This window comes from Oreochromis aureus, linkage group 6, assembly GCF_013358895.1.
Source record: "Oreochromis aureus strain Israel breed Guangdong linkage group 6, ZZ_aureus, whole genome shotgun sequence".
NCBI classification, from domain to species: domain Eukaryota; kingdom Metazoa; phylum Chordata; class Actinopteri; order Cichliformes; family Cichlidae; genus Oreochromis; species Oreochromis aureus.
Genome location: NC_052947.1, coordinates 16,880,851 through 16,900,923, shown reverse-complemented (window position 1 = coordinate 16,900,923; position 20,073 = coordinate 16,880,851). Strand labels below are relative to the sequence as shown.

The following is a 20,073-nucleotide window of genomic DNA, read 5'->3' as shown; positions in this document are numbered from 1 at the left end:
CAAAATGCCAAAAAACAAACAAACCTGGGGCTTGCAACTACCACGATAGCATCTCTCATGCTATATCCGTTAGACATTAGGATCAGCTCAGCTTACTGCCAATCCTTAGGCTCATGTTGCCCAGCAGCTACTTTTTGCTAACGCAATTGCAACATTTTTGGACACTGGCACTTCACGAACAATTAATAGTCCCCTGATGGAACAGTTAAAATATCAAAAATGTGTCATCCATTCTGCCTTCCACAGTAAGATAAAATAAGAAGCTACTGAAATTGAGGTTCAAATGACAGAAATTGTGTTGGTGAATCAGCTCATCTTAACGGTAAGAGTATAATAAATCTGTCTAGCTAGCAGATATTTGCAGCTTATTTAACTTAATTTTCACTTGTCTTTGTATTTTTCTTTGTTTGCCATTTACACATGTTGGATTGTCACATGGACTGATTTGACTACTGACGTCAAGAAACTCACAGGTAATTTTTTTCAAACAAGGTATTTTTTCTCTATGCAAGCTTGTGTTCATACTGGGGAAAAAACCTGCTATTAATAACCTAAAATTTCAGGTTAGTGTGTCGACATTTTGCCTTATTCAGATGTATTTTGACATTTAGAGACATGTAACTCAAAATTGAGATAATAACACAAAATTTTGAGACTTGCTGCTTCTACAAGGACCGTTAGTGTGTTTTTGTGCTTGTGTGGATAAAAGTAAAAGATGTTTTTATTAAAATTTCTATTTCTATATTTATTTATATATTTGTTTTCAAAGGATTTTGTAAAATCACGTTAACCAATGTGTCACCAGATATCACCCTCACAAAGTTAAAATGATAATGAGCGAAGTTCCGTATACGTAAGTCTGTTACTATATATGTTCTTTCCTTATATACAACAATTAATTTGGTTTTATATCAACAGCAAATTTCTAATAGCATGTATTATCAAGCATATCACCATGCAAAAAAAAGACAGAAGACGAAAGGAAAAAACACCTCGAAATTCATACCTCAAAAATTCATTTCCAAGCATCACACCCAACACATTCAGCACAAAATGAGTGAGTGGCACAAGTTTCAGTCCATAGAAACAAAGGATAGCGAGGTGTCTTACCCACAATGTGGATGAAAGAGATTATCAGAGCTGCTCCTGGTTGTTTCATTGGTCGCAGGCAGCCAAGGATTGTGGAGGAGAATATCGCAGAGCTGTCATTGTGTTTTCAGGGAGGGAGAGAGGAGGGAGACATATTGTTTGAACTGCGAGTAAACGCTGTGAAAATGGTGGAGCTGGCATATTTACACCCATGGTCCGTGGGGGGATTACATGCAGCGTTTTTATGTCATCCGTTTGACAGCATCATCTAATGGAGGTTTTGAAGGTTCCCTCTCATTAGCTGAGTCGGCCCGGCACTTAACGCTTTGAGTTTATAAAGACAATAGCTGCCAAACCACTGGGCCTTTAACAAGCAACAAAGGAGAGGTTAACAATCAAAGAGCCAATGTCTGTTTGCCAAACTTGAGTGAAAAGTTGCCAGCTCGCAAATGACAGCTGGAGTGCCCCCAAAGAACCTAAATGCTTATAAGAGAAAAATAACGTCAGTGTTTCGGGGCTTTAGATGTTTTAGTAAGTGTAACTGATGAAATCTAACATCAGTTAAACAACAGGTTATTTTTTTATGTTTAGTCCTATGAAAAAGGTGGGGTGTATGGATTGTATCTAACTTCTTTGTCCAAAGAAATTATATCACAGTCTGGCTGTAGAGAAAAATAATTATGACAAATGCCACTAAGGTATTCAGCCTAGAGCAAACAACATCTACTTTATCACTTTGTTTCCAGTCTTTAGTAAGACCATGCACCCCTATTAGACACTGTTTGATATAGAGGCACTATAAAGTATTTAAAAGCACCTAGAGGTCAAGATATTTTCTTGCATGTATAGATACAGAAAAACAGTGACAGTGCTGGAAACTGTGGTTATTTTTATTGTGTGATACATTAAGCATGTGGAAATAAGCTTATGCCACAGCATATGTCCATCCAGTTACATTAATTTAATGCTTAAATCTGTTCCAGCACATCCCAAAGATTCTCAATGGGGTTAAAGTCTGTACTCTCTGGTGACCAATCCATGTGGGAAAATGATGCCTCATGCTTCCTAAACCACTCCCTGAGCCTGATGAATCCTGACATTGCCATCTTGGAATATGCCTGCGCCATCAGGCTAAAAAAATCCTACTGATGGAAAAACCTGGTCATTTAACTAGTTGGGTAATCTAAACTTTTGGGCACATGACACTGATTTCTTTAGATCTTGAATCCAATTTGAAGGCTCTTATGTGTCTAACTTCAAGGCTATTGTGTCTACAAATTATAAACATTAATACATAATTGTAGACAAACCAGACTTTCTGAGTTGCTACCTTGGGCTTGATGTTCACTATGAAAGAAGAAAGGGTATTTTTAATTATTCCTCAATTTTTTAAAGAATATAAAACTAATTGTTCAAATAGGAAATGACATAAACATCATCATCAGTTTTAGGTAACAGAATAGAGAAACAGCAAATCAACACTTTTGAAAAGCTCAACCCTGTCAGGTCTAATTTTTAAACCATGTTGATAAATGACTGTAGCTCTAAATAGTTTATTTTAATGTGAATGGTTTTTATGCGTCTCTGAAGCCAGGGAGGTTAATTTTAAAAAGCCAGCACGTGGTTGGGGAGTGATGGTTAGACCTCACAGCGTTAAGCCAGAGAGTGTTTGGAGTTTATATACGAATCAGTCACATCTACAAATGGTAAGCATTGTATGATACTAAAAAAGTCTACCCAGGTAAAAGCCAGAAGCCAGAAAAACAAAGATTCAATATTTTGTTTGATGATCTAAAAGAAAATTAGGGGGGAAAAAAACAAGCTTTAAAAGGCCTCTTGTCTTTCTCCTCAAAGCAGCACAACAACCTGCTTGTGTTACAGCCTCTCTTGCTCTGACGTTTAGACACAGCAAAGTATTCACCCACCAATTACCCACAGAACCCCTTTCTCTCCTTACAGCCGGGGCCCCCTTAAAAGGGAACAAACAATAACAACAGTGAAGGCTCCTCAACTAAAAGAGACACATTATAATGCGGGCAGACATAAGAACGAAGGGTGTGGAAAGACCGTGCATTGATAGAGATGAAATTGAACTTGATTAAAAAGCAAACAAAACAAACCCCCTACAAAACACAAACACTCCGCGCACTTTGTGAATGGGACTGCGCAAAGCTAATATGTAGCTCCCCGAAATGCTCCTGAGGAGGTGAGATGAAAAAGACAACTGTTTAAAAGGAGAGATCGTCTTCTGTTTGGCTGACATATTTACACAATTATGTGCGGGATCCAAAGCAGCGCAACCGGCATTTCTCCTTCTCGACAAGTCACAAGAAGTTTACTTTCCTCACCTCTTCCTTTACCTTCGTGTCAGGTTGATTAAATGAGAGCGCGTGACATAGATCTGCAGAATAATGCCGTCTGGCAGAACAGTGTCGTCATGTTTCCTGATGGAGGTGCGCTGACTTAACTCTCCATCAATTAATCTTAAGACAGTTACGCGCACACCCCGCTACACTTGTGATATCTTAAAATGTGGTTTTGATTGATTATTTCCACCGGCAGCCCTCCAAATTAGAGCTAATCTTATTGCTTCATTCACATTATGAACTAGTATAAACTAAATCTTCTCTCGGTTTCACATTCATTCCTACAACTTAATTAGAAGCATCGCACCTTGTCTTGTTTAGCGATCAGTTGCCGTTGCGGGTGGATGTGTCACCAGCTCATAATGAAGGAGTCTGCAATAAAAGCACAGTAGAATACATGGCATTGCACATAATGCTGCGAGCAATTAAGTTCAGTCAAACAAAAAAGGCCTTATACATATTCACTCCCTCCATTGAAATCCAAAGGAATTCCTAAGTCATCTTCCATGTCTCTGAGGCATTCACTTACAATGGCACTTTTATCATATGCTTATCAGTGGTGGCCCCTCTCTTATAGAGCTCGATCTTTTGGCCCCTCAATCACGGAGCATATTACTCCTCTGTCAGAGCAAAGCACTTCCTAACGACAGGGAAGCCAGCTGGGACTGAGGAGAGGGCAGGAGGCACATGCATTAACATAATAATCCAACCACACTCCCACAGGCCCCAGGGCCAGACAGCATATTAGGTAGGCCCCCCTCGTGAAGGTCCTTGCAGAGAAATAAAGCTGCTTTATGGCGAGCCTGTCAACCTGTAGCAAAGGTAAGGATTTACCAGTGCTAATTGTTGACTGAGAGCAAAACGCGCGGCGCCACCAGCAGCACACGTGTGAACAGTGATCTTGTTGCCTTCACAACAAAGGCTAAGTGCTGGCTAATGTGAGGTGTAACTTAACCTACTTCTGAATATCTCACGACGGATTAAAGAGAATCAGTAAAGCTGTTTCTTTCTCTCCCTCTCTGCGCGCAGTTGCTTTGTTGCCTTCTGCAATGCATCGCATTGCAACACAACATAACCCAGTAGCCTGACACATATTTCTGAGTATAGGAAGCATCTCCTCGCCTCCTCATATTTACTGAAGCGAAATGCGGAGAGACATGAGCTTTGAGGACAAGAGAGACCGAGAGGGGAGAGAATAAGGGGGTTGGGTGTTGGTTCCGCAGCCTTCCCTGTGGCATAAACTGGGGAGTGTTAGCAGCATGCACTGAGGCCTATAATCCTTTGCACTGGGGGTCCCATGGTACCTTGTGTGGCCTGCACATTTCTAACCACATGAGACATTTACTATCATTGCATCAAAGCCGTCGTAATAAAGCCATGCAGCTTTATTGCACCGCTTACGCCTGGAGACACGACAACAAAAAGCCAACACACCAGCAACAAGAGAAAATGTGGAATAAGAGACTCGAGTTCAGCCAGTCGGAGAAACTTCAACTTCTGCCAAACCCAATTCGGAGTCACATCGAGGGGTGGAAAAGCAAGGGTTCACTCAGAGAAGAGAGCCAGCAAGTAATGTATTAGGAAAGCTGTAGCAAAGGGCTGTGTGGAGCATTTTCATTGGAAGGCCTGTCTAGCACAGTCTGTCTGTCAGAGCACCTCTAATGTGAATGTCCCACTGACTGCTGTTAGGCTGTCAGTCGCTGGTTGGGGTCCTTGACTGAAGACACTCACTAACAGTTCACACACAGAGGTACCTCAGTAGCAAGAGTGAGGCAGCTGTGGAAGAAGAGAGGAGTGAAGAGAAAAAGGATCTCCACAGATCATTTTGATCAGGAGACAAGGTGAGAGTGAGGTATACCTCTCCCCCCAAGCCCCCGCCCCATGAAACGACAACTCTCTAATTGGTGGAAAGGGAAGCCTGTCCGTGGCCGTATGCGCTCTTAGATCTCTCCCAGGACAGCCAAAGCAACGTGCCAATTACTGCCAATTGTTGGCCTGTGGTTGAGATGTGGACAGTTGTCCACATGGAATAAGAGTGAAGGCCTGGCAAACGCTGCTGATGCTAATATGATATAACAGCAATATAAAATGGCACGGTTAGACCACATAGTTTCGTAAAAATAAGCTATTAGCATTTGTTAAACACACATCATTTTGATTTAGCTTGTTAATGACCCCTTGAAACTAAAATAAGTTCAATATAATGCACTAGCAACACGTGGAGCGTAAACACTTGAAGCTAACCGTCTTCACGACCACCGAACTGAGCCTGCACTTTTTTAACAGTCCAAATAAAGCCCATGTTTAGCGCGGCCAGCAGACCATTACGGGGGTCTTTCTCAGCGGAAGTGGAACCTATACTTGCTTCATCCATTATCCATTAGCCGCCCATCATGGTGTAGGTCAGAGCTGGAGCACAACCTCTCCGAGCAGTCGCACAGAAGCCAAGAATAAGGGGCTCTAACAACTCAGCTCATCCGCTGCTCATAACAAGGAAGCCAGAAAGCGTAGCAGAGAGGAGGGAAAACAGTCATAATTCTTGTTCAACTAAAAATCACTATAATGCTCTTTAATTGTGTAGGCAAAAAATCTTTTCAAAAGAGCATGGTAATTTTACCCTGTTAAATTATTCAGCGCACATTAATAACAGTTGGGGCCGGGGTGGACGAGAGCGGCTGTTTTAGGAGTGATGAGCTGCTGGAGCTGGGAGACAGGATCTCACTAAGGCAGTTTTAAGCCTCGTTTTAAAGTTACATTTTCAAGTAAACGACGTTAAAAAAAAAATGACCCGGAGTAACCCCGAGTGTTGGCGCAGAGCTTTAAATACACTTTAAAAGACGTCTTTTTCTGGGGAGAGGGATCAAGTTCACAATGAGAAGTTAATTGTGAGTAGGAAGTGGAAATCTAAGAACATACTCGAGTATTTTTGGTTCCTCTGTTAATTGCCTGCATAGTTTAACCTGCACAATTAAGGCGATCCTCAATTAATCGTTATAGGATTATATAAAGGGTTGCTGTCTAAAGTTGGGATGCGCTGTGAGCTAAAATGTAAAATATACCCATGTTATCTTAACCTTCATTAAAAGCCAGAAATGCTAGGAGATTATTTTTTCTTGTTTTGCTGGTTAATAATTTGCAACAGTGAGAATCACAGTGGAACAAGTAAAGTATAAAGAAAAAGGTCATAACCAAGATCTGATGAAGGGCAGTGCGCACAATGTGCTATAAGGGATTTCATCCAGCAGATAGCACGTTCAAGAGAGCAATGCAAATGAGAATTTGCATGAACTATGCACCAGGAAAGGTAATATACATAATTGGGGGAAGGGGTGGGAGGGGATTGGGGGTAGCCGGGGTGGGTTGGGGGGTTCTCCATCAAATACAGACATGAAGCAACACTTTCTGTACTTAATAATTAATATCATACAGTGCACACACACATTGCAAGGGTTACTTGTCATCCATCCGTTGAACAATGACTTTTAAGTGTGCTAGAACATAGCGAGCCAGACAAAATATGCACAAATGTGTGCGCGATGAAATACGCCTTCTTTCCCCATAAAGATGAAGTTAAAAAAAAGCAAAAAAAAAGAAGAAGCAACAAACGCCTTCCCTAAGCAGAGAGAACTATTCCTCTGAGTTCAAAGTCAGGGGTCTACTCTAAATATTTGTGTATTAAACATAACAGCTAAGATGGAATAAATGGAGGGCTCGAAAAAGAAGTGCAGGGCCTGCAGGAGAAAACAACACAGCGCTGCAATGCTTCTTAATGTCAGCTCGACTAACACAAACAACCATGAAAAACAAGCCAGAGCTTCAAATCTTGTTGAAAGTATCAGCATTGCTCAGAAGCATGGTCCCTGCAATTCATACTTGTGCTGGGAACGTTGATGGAACTGGTCTGGTCTTTGCAGATAAAGCATTACCTTCTGTGTCTGTTTCAAAAAAAATATATGATAAGACAAAAAGAAGCTCATAGAATTGAGCCACTAATGGCAGTTACGCCTCAGCTGAATCGGTTCAGTGTCCTTACATGCACAGCTTTCGAGGTATGCATCAAGGACCAGTCTAAGTAGGCACTGTGCAGCATGATTAAATCTAAAAAAGGCTGACTCTTACTCAGTTTGTTTGTTTATTGAGGCAAGTCAGGGGGTGCTCTGAGCCTCAGAACTGCATTTAAAGCTGATCTGGCTCCTTCAGACAGCGCTGCATCCGACTTCCTGTTGTCGACTCGCAGTTGCCACAGAAAAAAATTGCTGCTGCAGCCTTAGACAACCTACCGTACTTTGTATGCCGAAAGAAAAGAGTTAATTAGAAATACAAATTCTCCCAGATTGTTATTAATGGGAACTGTAGAGTAAGCAACACATATTTTGTGCCCATAAGTAATTCTCAGGTATCTTTGATCTGTGGCCCACAGCGGATGCTGCTGCGTGCCGCTGTCTGGCTTCTGGGATTCTGCCAGCGCCAGACATCTGGCTACTTTGTTATCATTGGCTGATCTGCTCCCGGGAGGCCACTCTTGTGACACCAGGCAGAGAGTGTCCTGGCAAGGAAAATTATCAGCACATTTTGAGTGGATTAGAGTTCCAAAGTGGTCTTCAAATCTCTACAGGGGTCTAGAGAGCCATGCTCTACTGGGGGCTCCTCAGGGCTCTGTTTTGACACCACTGTTGATTTGAAAGGCAGCGAGGGTACGGCTCCCACTGTTGCATCTCAGGATTCAGGCAACATCTTAGGAAGTGGGGGGAAAAAAAAACACCCCAATTATGATCTGTCAGATGTAGGGGGAGGCGGGGGGGAGGCACCAAAGACTTTCCTTGATTAGTGTGGAAATTCTGCGTAGCAGCAAATGTTTGTACTAGATTGGAGTATGTCGCTTATACTCTGGTGTCATGTCTGGCAAAAATACATTAAGCCCGCGTTCATTTTTTACTTACTAATGCAGTTTTGTTGTTCTTCAGATTCTGCTGCTGAGAAATTTCACATTCATAATACCTTTTGCCTTGAGCTTTTTATATATTTTTTTCAACTCTAAGGGAGTTAAATACGACTCCATCTCAGAGGTTGTGTCTGACAATCCGTCACACAAAACACTTAGAGGTCAAAGAAAAGAATGCTGCCTAAGCACTGGCTTAGTGGAGGGGAAAAAGCCATGATGTGACAATCTGAACCTTATTCACAGAATTGATTGAGGTATCGTGTCTTCTCCCTTTTTTCTCTTGGCGTTTCCATTTGTGAATACAAAGCTGCGGTGACCCATAAATATTACATGGTGTGGAGATGCAAAGCAGGAATTAATGACTGGTGTGTGTGTGTGTGTGTGTGTGTGTCTGTGTGTGTGCGTGTGAGTGAGAGAGAGAGAGAGAGCGTGCGTAAGGCAGGTCCCTATGGGATTCTGCTTAGACAGGCGGGCATAGCGAGGGTGTGGTCTCTCTATCTCTGTCTCTCTTGCACACAATGTAGGCTGTATTTTTTCCCTCCACTTATCCACTGGGATGCAGGATTTTTGGCCAGTGTGCTAACCTGCTGTCAGTAGGCCTGAGATTGCATTGCACTGTATGTTCACTGACTTATCCACTAAACTAATCCAGATAATTCGACGCAGAAACAGGGCTAAAGCTTTAAAGTCACAATGTTTTGGTCCTGCTAAAATGAGCGTTTGCTGTTTATTATAACAAAAGTGCAGAAAGTGCTCACATCTAATGAGTTGGAAAAGCTGTCTCTCTTTTTGAAAGCTCCTTTAGCCCAAAGTTTGGCATTAGATTTGACAGCAAGTTTCATAAATAACTATTTTGTCAATTTCAGGCAATATGCATGAAAAGCACACTGATATTTTTGGTAATGGGTTGAAAGTATGGCCATTTTACACTCAACAAAGTAACTAGCAGTTTTAATCAATACTGAAAGTAATCATTAGTTGCACTGTTTAACCTCCACATAATAATGTACGCCTGACAAACTTGACAAGATGAACCAAACTGTGGACCGAGGCCTGATTGGTTCCATCAAAGTTTATATTAAAGCGTAAGCTAACATGTCATCAGGCCACGGCGAGGTAATGACAAAGTAGTTACACGGAGATACAAGAAAGAGACTGACGAGCAGAAAAATACAGACACAGAGAAAGAGAGGCAGAGAGTGAGATCAGCTTTTCCTCTCTGCTTAGCGTGATGAATCGGTTGAGGAGGGGCCACTTGACACCTGTCACCTAACCAGCCAGGCACAATTACCTCCAGGGGGAGGACGGGGGACTTGCTAGGGAGTTGCGCATAGCTCCCAGTGAAATAGGCGAGCGTTTGAAGATCATTAGTGTTACAGGCCCTGTCTTCGTGGCCCTGTCCAACCTCCTGAATGGCTTGCTTTGATCACGGCACTGCGTTTTTGTCAATAGTATGAGTACACCGCATAAATTATAAAGTTATACACACAAAGTCAGCAGGTAAAATGCCACACTCAATTTCTGTTTCGGCCACAGATGGGCAGCTGATTGCAGGTAATGAGCATCATCATCATCATCATCACGATCATCCGTCTGCAACCAATAATGCGCGGTGGCCGAGCTCTCATGTTGCTATTATGTTCAGGCCAATAGCTTTGCAGAGTGGCACTCACATGTTTTTATAGTGAAAGAGAAAAAAATATCAGTGAAGGGTCTCAGAAAAAAATCTTAGTCTTGTGTAACTGTGAATCCAAATTTCTCCTGCCATGAAAGAGTGAGAAATTAGGCTAATGTGTATTTTTAATCAACCAATTAGAAGATTTATTTTACGTTTTTTGGGCAGTTAATCGAGAGGTCCATGGTTCGATCCCTGGCTGCTCCAATCTGCATGTCGAAGGATCGTTGGGCAAGATACTGAACCCTAACAGACCGGTAATGTTTTAAAAATCTCTAAATAAAATATAATTACTGCAAAACTGGAGTAATGATAAATAATAAATATATATATATATATATATATATATATATATATATATATATATATATATATATATATATATATAGGTATAATGCTCAAACATCCACAGCTTAAATTCACTTGGAAAACTGGATTCATATAAAAACATGTGCACGAACAGAAACCTTTCCAAAAAAAAAAAAAAAAAAAAATCCACATCCTGTATATGTTGATGGCGAGTTCAAGATTAAACAGTATAGACAATTTCACAGATGACAGACATTCAGATATGTCACACGACGCACAACTGCCGCAGCACGCCCCTTAAGTATTGTGTTTCGCAGTGCACTGCAGCGGTTTCAGCGAAGACATGATCATTATAGCTGATGAGGCAAGGGCTTCGGATGATGACAGCGTGACAGCAGAGAGCTTTTTAATTTGTCGGATCAGATTGTGACACGCTCCATCACAGGACGGAGGAAATCTTTTCATTTGTGCAGAAGAGAGGGGGGGGGAAAGGAGGTCAATTAGCATCAGCCATTAGACAACTCAGTGACAAGCAATATATTACTGTGCGGGACAGTCAAACTAATGAGAGAGGCAGCAGAAATGTTCATCCAGGTCAGACACAATTCTACAACCAGCCTGCTACATTAATCACTTTGTATAGTGGTTGACATATGCATTCTTCTCATGTGTACTGCCTTCCTCACCAGCACCTTTTCTGCCATTTGAAGTCTCAAAGGAATGACTGTCATGTCAAATATTATCCTACAGAGCCGTGTGAGTCGATGATAAACCAAATGGATTCAGTTTATGGTTAAAAAAAACAACAAATGTGCTTTGTTACATATGTAAAAATGTGTTCATTCTGTCCCGTTATTTAAGGTTAATCTGCAAAATGTGGTCAAAACTGTAGGCTACATTACCAGATGTGAGGATGACCACGCTTTTTTAGACCTCACAAAGCCTGCCTACACTGTGATCTTTGCCAAAAGCAGCATGAAAGAAAGGATCTCATTTTATCAGCAGAGGCAGTCTCAAAGTGAGTTTTTTTTCTCCTTTCCCTTTGCCAGGCAGGCTTTATTTGACTGACTGTCAGGTATCACGCGCCTCTCTCGATATTGATCTGAAGTACCTAAAGGTATGTGACATCATTATGAGGCTTGACCTTATCATCTGCTGCCCTGCAGCCTATAGGCAGGGCTGGGCCAGAATCTAATGCCTCTCCCCTAAAGGTTGGCATCTGGTGCGTAATAGGGAAATTGGTGCTGGTGTTATTTGTTTTCCTGACCTCTTAGCCTGAGGTTGACTTCACTACTACACCAGGTTAGCTGGTTTGGCTGTTGGCTGCAGTAAAGGAATCAACAGAAAGTGATGAAATTAGCAACACCGGTGTAAAAAAGTACAAATAAATAAATAAGCAAAGGAAATAATTGTGAACTGTAAAAAGCAGCATTTTACCATGTTTCTATATTTGAAATGACTGTGTGCAATGTGAAGGGTGACACTTTCAATGGTGTAACCCTCATATAATTATCAGCTGACTCTGCACTTCATTGTTTTTGTTTTTCAGCCTTTGCGAATCATTAATAATTTGGTTCATTCTCACAGCCTTCATCAGTTTCAGTCGTTTTTATCTAAACATTTCACTAAATTGAGTGTAAGACGATTACCAAGAATCAAATGGCATGTAAGGACAGGATGCATCTAGCAACATCTTGCAGCTGCACATTTATACACTAAGAAGACCCAAAATATCTCCAAGAGAAGTCGGAGACCAAAACAGAGCTAAAGCGAGAGAATGTAGGGTTTAACATAACACAAGCACAACTTACAACTGCTTATGTGTAAATTTGTCCGATTTTTAAAGTTAATATGTCAGATCTTGTTCCACTGCCCCCAAGTGGCAAAAGAACAAATAGTTTCCTGCAGATTTGTAAGTAAAGTTCAGAGAAAGCCCCCTCCCCTCCATGTTTTTGGACTGCACAGTCATAAAAATGTCCAAATGTTTTTCTGTTTCTCAAACTACCCATAAAATCATTAGTTGTTATTAATCTCTGGCGCTCTTCCACAGCATGTCTTTTGTCCTGTCTTTCTCCCCTCATTCCAACTAGGTCGCAGCAGATGGCCACCCCACCCTGAGCCTGGGTCTGCTGGAGGTTTCTTCCTGTTAAAAGGGAGTTTTTCTTTCCCACTGTTGCCAAAGTGCTTGCTCATTGGGAGTCATATGATTGTTGGGTGTTTCTCTGTTGTATTATTGTAGGGTCTACTTAACAATATAAAGCACCTTGAGGTGTCTATGGTTATGATTTGGCACTGTGTACATAAAATTGAACTGAACTAAATTAAAACATAATTTGGATGTCTTGCGAACTGTTGATGCTCATACTTTGCCCCGTGGAGAGATCAAATTCGCGTACAGTCGAGCTGCGATTCTGGAGCAGTTTTTGAACCCGCTTTCATTATCTCAGGTGGCGAGCCACTTGTTCCGCCTGAGAGCTACAGTACAGTGTGTGACATTTAGTAAATCCTGAAGGCTTCTACCTTTTGTTGTATGCATTTAAACAACACATTAAAGCCTGAATGTTCCTTGTGGAACCTGTCACATTTCCCAGGTAAAGCAGATGAATAAATAAAACACTGCTTTTGGTGACTGAAACACATCCCCCCCACCCCCCACCCTCGTTTTTGTGTGTGTGTGATTTGCTGTTGCCTTGAGTTAGATCCTGATCTCTTTGTAGACCCTCTCCCAACAAGCATTGACCTTCTGCTCCAGCATGTAAAGAGCTCCACGAGATCAGAAAAGGTAGGGGGAAGCTGTGAATAAAGGCATCACCACTGCGAGCAGTCGAGAGACTTTATCCACTTCACTCCACACTTCTCTCCCTCTCCTCTCTGCCTCTGCCTCACAGTCGAGCTTTATCTCTGTGTTCAGTCTAGGAGCGGAGATACCTTGTTGGCGGCACAAAGGAGCGGTTCTGTAATAAAAACAGCTGTCTCTGGTGGTCTTGGTGTAATTGGGATTGTTAACGTGGAGAGCTCCTGAGGGAGGCTGAGAAGAGTATGTCTTTGTGTAAAAGCACACAGACACCTCTGCAGCACTCCTTGATTCGAATGTAAGTAAGAGAGTGAGGAGGAGGAGGAGGAGAAGGGGAGAAAAAAAAGCAAACAAGTCACCTGAGTTATATCAAGCCTTGCTGCATGTGCTCCCTGTTTTACTTTTTGGCTTTACTTTTATTTTTAGACGGAGCAGATTTATTTATATATGTATGTAGCAAAGATCCTTGAAGTCCTAGAAATCTTTTTTTCCTTTTTTCTTTTTTTGCACAATTACACTGAGGCTATATGTTTTTAAAGGCAAGGTATGTGCAAGTTGTTTTTTTCTGATAGCAACATTGCCTCAAATTACTGTATCAGTGTGATGATATAAATGGAGGGAAAACGTATTTAAAACTGGAGGAGCATTTGGCTGACTGTATGAAAGTGTTGAAAAAACTAATGTTTGCACATCAAAATATTTTCACAGTGTAGAAAAAATTGAAAAAATCAGAAATGCTGTTCTGATGAATGCATTTTATTTTCTTTAATAAAATATTGTCATGAGTTAGATGTAATAATTTATTTATTGCTGATGAATGATTAAAGATAAAAATTGAAATGCTGCACATAACGTGTTGTTTATAATTAAAAATTCTATAAATAAAAAAAGCAAAACAGTAATACGTTAAACCAATACAGTAAAACAAATATAACAGCTTTAAAAAGAAAGCGAGGGAAATATGTGGAATTGCAGCTTAATTGTGTTTCTGTTTGCCATGACAGACCCTTCAAAGGTAATTCTGTTAAACATTCTGACACTGTGTCCTCCCTCAAACGTGAGAAAGCTGTTGGCAAAGGAAGTAAAAGCCTTAGGTATGTGAACACACTCGCGAAAGTGTTGAAAGTGCACTTCAAAGTCAATTGCTTGGGAGAAGCTGGGGCTGATTTATTTGACTTAAGATATACTTTTTTGTGTGTTTCATTGTGGATGAAAATTTCATACACCGATTTAGAGGTGGTGAAATATAAATGATTTCTTTAAAGTTTCATCATAAATCAGTCTGTCGGTATATGTGAGCAGACACTGATTGCTCCTTGATGTCTCCCGAGCCTGATCTCTGTCTCCCGATGTCTGGAGGTGGCTCCAGCAGCGCCTGTTGTCCCGCTGGGGAACAACATATTTCTGCAGCTGGATGGCTCTCTTGCAGTGTGCAGCAACACCAACAGGCTTGTTGTGGCAGCCATGGGGACATATTAAACGTATGTGCGCATTAGAAAAAAAAAACAGCGGACATGGCATCGAGTCGCTTGCAAAGACACACGCTATATTCAGGAAAGCGCGTTTTTAATCGCGGCTGTAATATCTGTATTTTTAAAAAAATGAAGCTGCAGACACAAAGCAGAGCTGCGAGATGTAGACTTTAATTATAAGAATGAGAACAGACTTAATGTTCTTTGAAAAAGGAAGTGATTAAATGTGGAATCCCGAACATTTGATATTAGTAACACATTTAAGGAGATTAGTGATCTTTTCAAACACATTCATGATCGCCTTACACCTGTCACACTTCTTGTGACAGGTGTAAGGCCGAGTGTCTCTGTCTGTCTCTGTCTAAACACAGATTACACACATATATATATATGTGTATATATATATATATATATATATATATATATATATATGCAAACGATTGAATATTTCCACTCTCCTTTAGCTTAGGCTACTTAGAAAACAATTAGCTGTTTCTATAGACGCAGCCATATTAAATAAATTAGGCACCCCTTGTTAATTACAACGTGATTAAATGTTTTAATTACATTACCGATAATGTGGCGTAATTAGCGAAGAGATAAGATAATAGGCTGCTATGACAAGTGTGTGGATTTACAATTTAACAGTGTTCATTACTTTAAAAGGAAAAATCCACTTTTATTGTCATTCATTAACGTGCAGCCTTTACGCATAGATTTCAACGTAGAGGAATAACATTTTTTTAAATTAGGTACAATTCGTGATTCTTTAGGTGTTTTCTTTTTTTTTCAAGATTACAAAATATGGTTATATATTTAGAATAATTACATATGATTTTTACTTTGGATGTTAAGATAGTAATCGAGTCACTTGCCATTCCTATTTCAAAACTCTGTGAAACCTTTAGTTATCGTAGTAATCAGTTTTCCCCCTTTACTATAGCGGAAAAAACTTGTGTAGGGGAGCTGTCCCTGTCCGTCGTGATAATTTACTTCCATTGCTCCCTCCGCGCTCAATATTTCTATGTGATTTTTTTTTTAAATTCAAGATTTTAAATCCAAGATTTTAAAAATATATAAATATTTTCTGTTACAACAAACCGGGATTCCGACTTTTATTGGACGCGGTGTTGGTAACGAGGTGTTGGTGGTGTTGGTGATGAAGTAGATTCATTTGAAATAAATGCCTTGTTGTAGACTGCCCATGCGCAGAGTCCCCAGCGGCGGCGGCTGTGGTGGTGGTGGTGGTGTGGCTAATGAAGAATAATAAATCATGAAAGGGTTTTTTTTTTTTTTTTCAGGTGTGCACAAAAGGGTGTGTGTGTGTGTGTGTGTGTGTGCGAGTGGGTGAGACACTGAGAGCGCTGTAGAGAGAGAAGGGAGAGGGTGTGTGTGTGTGTAAGAGAGAGAGAGAGAGAGAGAGAGAGAGGCGGAGAGAGACTCAGTCTGCCCTTCGCCTCAGAGCAGAGGCAGTTCGGGTCCCCGCAGCATTCAACGTAGTCGAAGAGGTACAATACAGAGACTGTCATCGCCATTACTTCTCACTTACGGTCATATCAAGACGGAAACTTTTGAGGGGAAAAAATAAAGAGGTCAACGAGAACGGCAACAGTTTTCAAACTTGAAGTATTTTTGGAAATCCTAAGAGACGGAGAGAAACTTTTTTTTTCTTGCTGGCGTCGTTGATGAGGAGCTCTGCCAAAAATAATCCAAGGCACACAACAACAACAACAACAAAGAAAACATACTTGTGTAGTACAAGGTGGGGGGGGGGGGGCAAGCTGAAGGAGAAAAGGCACAAAGTGTTTCTGAACCATTGCGCCACAAGTCCGCAACGGGAAGAGGTATCATCGGCGCTCGGCTGCATGGTTTGTTGGCGTCTGTGATATCTCATTCGCCACAAAAAGACGAGACGCCTCTCCGTTACCTCCGCGCGCAATAATAAATACATGTGATTCAGTGTTGGACGACCGTCTTCAGCCGACACTTTATTCGACAGTGACTTGAGATTCCTGCGAAGCAATTGGGCTTCAACTCCCGACCAGAGGAGGCGGAGTCTTAACTTATTAAAAGGAACTTGCCGAGGCTTGGACGCCCGCAAATATGATGATGATGTCTCTGAACAGCAAGCAGCCTTTTGCCATGGCCCACACCAGCTTGCCCGAACCCAAGTACTCGTTGCATTCCTCCTCGTCCTCCACTCTGACTTCCAATGCACCTTCGTCCTCCTGCTCATCCTCCCGACACAGCAGCACCATCATCAGCAGCAGCAGCAGCAGCAGCTCGGAGGCGATGCGCAGAGCCTGTCTCCCAACCCCACCGGTATGTATTCTGCATAATCACTGCTTAAAGGCACATTTTGACAGCCCACTTTTTTTTTCGTTGCTTGATGTTTTTTTCATGTCTGCACAGCAAATCACCCAACACCTCCATATTTTTTTTCCTCCTCTCTGCTCAACTTATGTATTCAGTCGGCTTTGCCTTTCGTATTAATTTTTATGACCTGGGATGTTGCATGTGTCTTGTTTTGTGTGCTCCCTCCTTTTTTTTAGGATTTCTTTTTTTCACATTCTGGAAATGTTTTAAACCGAGGAGTGGAGGGAGAATTCCCTGCTGACAGTTATGTGTGCATTCTATTTGCAATTGCAGAGCAATATATTCGGAGGCTTGGATGAGAGTTTATTGGCCCGGGCTGAAGCTCTAGCGGCGGTGGATATAGTCTCGCAGACCAAGAGCCACCACCACCCACCACATCACAGTCCCTTCAAGCCGGACGCAACCTACCACACCATGAACACTCTCCCCTGCACGTCGTCTTCCTCCTCTTCCTCCTCGGTGCCTATCTCTCATCCATCCGCCCTGGCTGGCCACCATCACCACCACCACCACCATCATCACCAGCCTCACCAGGCACTGGAGGGGGACCTGCTGGATCACATCACCCCTGGACTGGCACTAGGAGCCATGGCAGGACCGGATGGCTCGGTGGTTTCCACGCCTGCGCACCCTGCCCACATGGCGGGCATGAACCACATGCACCAGGCAGCTATCAACATGGCTCATGCCCACGGGCTACCGCCGCACATGGGCATGAACGACGTGGACGCCGATCCAAGGGACTTGGAAGCCTTCGCGGAGAGGTTTAAGCAGAGACGGATCAAACTCGGGGTTACCCAGGCGGATGTAGGGGCAGCATTAGCCAGTCTGAAGATTCCTGGGGTGGGCTCCCTCAGCCAAAGCACCATCTGCCGATTCGAGTCCCTCACGCTCTCACACAACAACATGATCGCTTTGAAGCCCATCCTGCAAGCGTGGCTAGAAGAAGCCGAGAAATCACACAGGGAGAAACTTAATAAACCCGAGTTGTTCAACGGCGCGGAGAAAAAGAGGAAGCGCACGTCGATAGCCGCACCGGAGAAGAGATCGCTGGAGGCCTATTTTGCCATTCAGCCGCGTCCCTCCTCGGAGAAAATCGCAGCAATCGCAGAAAAGCTGGACCTGAAAAAGAACGTGGTGCGCGTCTGGTTTTGCAACCAGCGACAGAAACAGAAACGAATGAAGTACTCTGCATGCGTCTGAAAAAAAACCCCACCACCCTCAAAAAGACTTGGAACTGTTTAGAGATGATTTGTATCATATTTCCTATCTCACACCTTTTTTTCAATCATCGATGACTTTGTGCTTTGAACTTCGAAAAAAAAATCCTGAAATCGAACAATGACTGACAAAAAAGAAAAAGAGAGAGAAAAAACTCGAGAGAGAGAAAGAAAAAACAGATCCAGTCACGTCTTTTACTCGCTGAGAGGAAGATGTGGAGTCAAGTAAAGCGTCGTTTGACAGAGCAAGTAAGACCACTGTTTCCACACTTACTATGCTTCACCTTTTTAATGCCAACGCAGTATGACTTACAGGACTCTACGCTTTAATTTGTATTTATAATTCATTTCAAATGGTGACTATAGTTTGGCTTAGAACTCCCACCTTCCCCACCCTCAAAGTGAAAATAGCGGGGCCATTTAACTCAAAGCACTTGGTTGGTGAATATTGGTGTTTATATTTTTGGCTTATAGGATAAGCTATATCCCCCCAGCCCCCCTCCAAGTTCATGACAGTGCAGTCTGACATTTATTCAGGGTCCACGAGGGGGATTAAGAGGACGACACACCACTTGTTCTTTTAAGCTAATATTAGATTACTGCCAAATATCCTTGTGTAAATGAATAACTTCCTTGTCTCACACACACACATACACACACACACTTCATTTTGTGTCTAAATGTGTAACTAATTCCACTTATTTTTGTTACCACGTGTGCTCAAAGTCGGGGATCTATTTTTCAAGATACCCTGGGTTTGGATTAAGTTAAGGTTAATATTATTCTAATTATTATTACTATTATTATTATTATTATTATTATTATTATTAGGCCTCAGTATGTGGGATTATCAAAACAGGGAGTGACTGGGATGGCTTCTACAGATTTTTTTCGCTATTTAAAAGAAAATTTGATTTCTCGCCGGCTACAATAAGTTTACAATCCAGCGTGGGCCGGTGTCTTATGAAGTATTTATTGAGTGAGGTCATGTTTACTTCATTATATATTTATTGGGATTCCCCCCACCCCCCAACACTACCACCCCACCCCCCTTCTCCTCCTCCTCCTCGTTTTGCTTGAGGAAATCAAATTCTGACAGCAAGTTAAGCGTGTTGTTCTGGTTTAAAGGGAAACGACTGTAAAACGTACAGTCACAAAAAATTTTTTTTACGACTTTTAACGTCTGAGATGGTACAATCGAGATATATATGAGATAGTATTCTGTTTTTTATATTATTTTATGTATGTTTCCCCCCTCTCCTGCTATTTATTTGTATAAATATACGCGCATCGTTATGGAGTCGTTGCTTGTTAAATCACCTTGTTTAAGTAATGTTTTGTTTTTGTTTTTGTTTTTTTGTTTTTCTTGAAGAGAAAAAGAAACAGCTTCATGGAAGTATACGTGTACAATGTAAATATTTCATTGGAACCAGTCGATGCACATAAATATATCCGTACAGGTTTTTGCTGTATTGCTGTTTAGCTGAGGTAACTTATTTCTGTAATGTATGTTGCTTTTGGTTCCCTGGTTAAATAATTCTATTAATTTATTACATCCATGTAATTTTAATTAATTTATTTATTGAACTGCAATATGTGTTTCATTAAAGAACAAACTTTAACATTTAATCGGACGTTTTTCCATGACTACAGTGTGCAAAGTGGCTCTCCCAGACATATTAATATTCTTTTATTTATTCATCTATTTATTTATTGATGAGGAGGAGGGAAACGGTTTAGCTGTGGGCTACGCAGCTCTTTTTTCTTCTTCTTCTTTTTTTTTTTTGAGACATAGCTGGTGGATAGAGCAGACGTTAATGGAGTATTTTT

At 41.5% G+C, this 20,073-nt stretch overlaps 1 protein-coding gene across 1 annotated transcript; it reads left to right on the top strand.

The window, feature by feature from the left end:
- The first annotated feature begins 16,277 nt into the window (after window positions 1-16,277).
- pou4f2 (POU class 4 homeobox 2) lies at window positions 16,278-19,810 on the top strand. The gene is made up of 2 exons (XM_031752352.2): window positions 16,278-16,969; window positions 17,297-19,810. Exons 1-2 carry the CDS (start codon window positions 16,751-16,753, stop codon window positions 18,224-18,226), a joined length of 1,149 nt encoding a protein of 382 aa, XP_031608212.1. The 5' UTR covers window positions 16,278-16,750; the 3' UTR covers window positions 18,227-19,810.
- The last annotated feature ends 263 nt before the right edge of the window (window positions 19,811-20,073 follow it).

Coding starts and splice junctions, on each gene's coding strand:
- pou4f2 (XM_031752352.2), top strand. CDS start 16,751: ATGATGATGATGTCTCTGAACAGCAAGCAGCCTTTTGCCATGGCCCAC. Junction 16,970..17,296: donor CCTGTCTCCCAACCCCACCG/GTATGTATTCTG, acceptor TTGCAATTGCAG/AGCAATATATTCGGAGGCTT.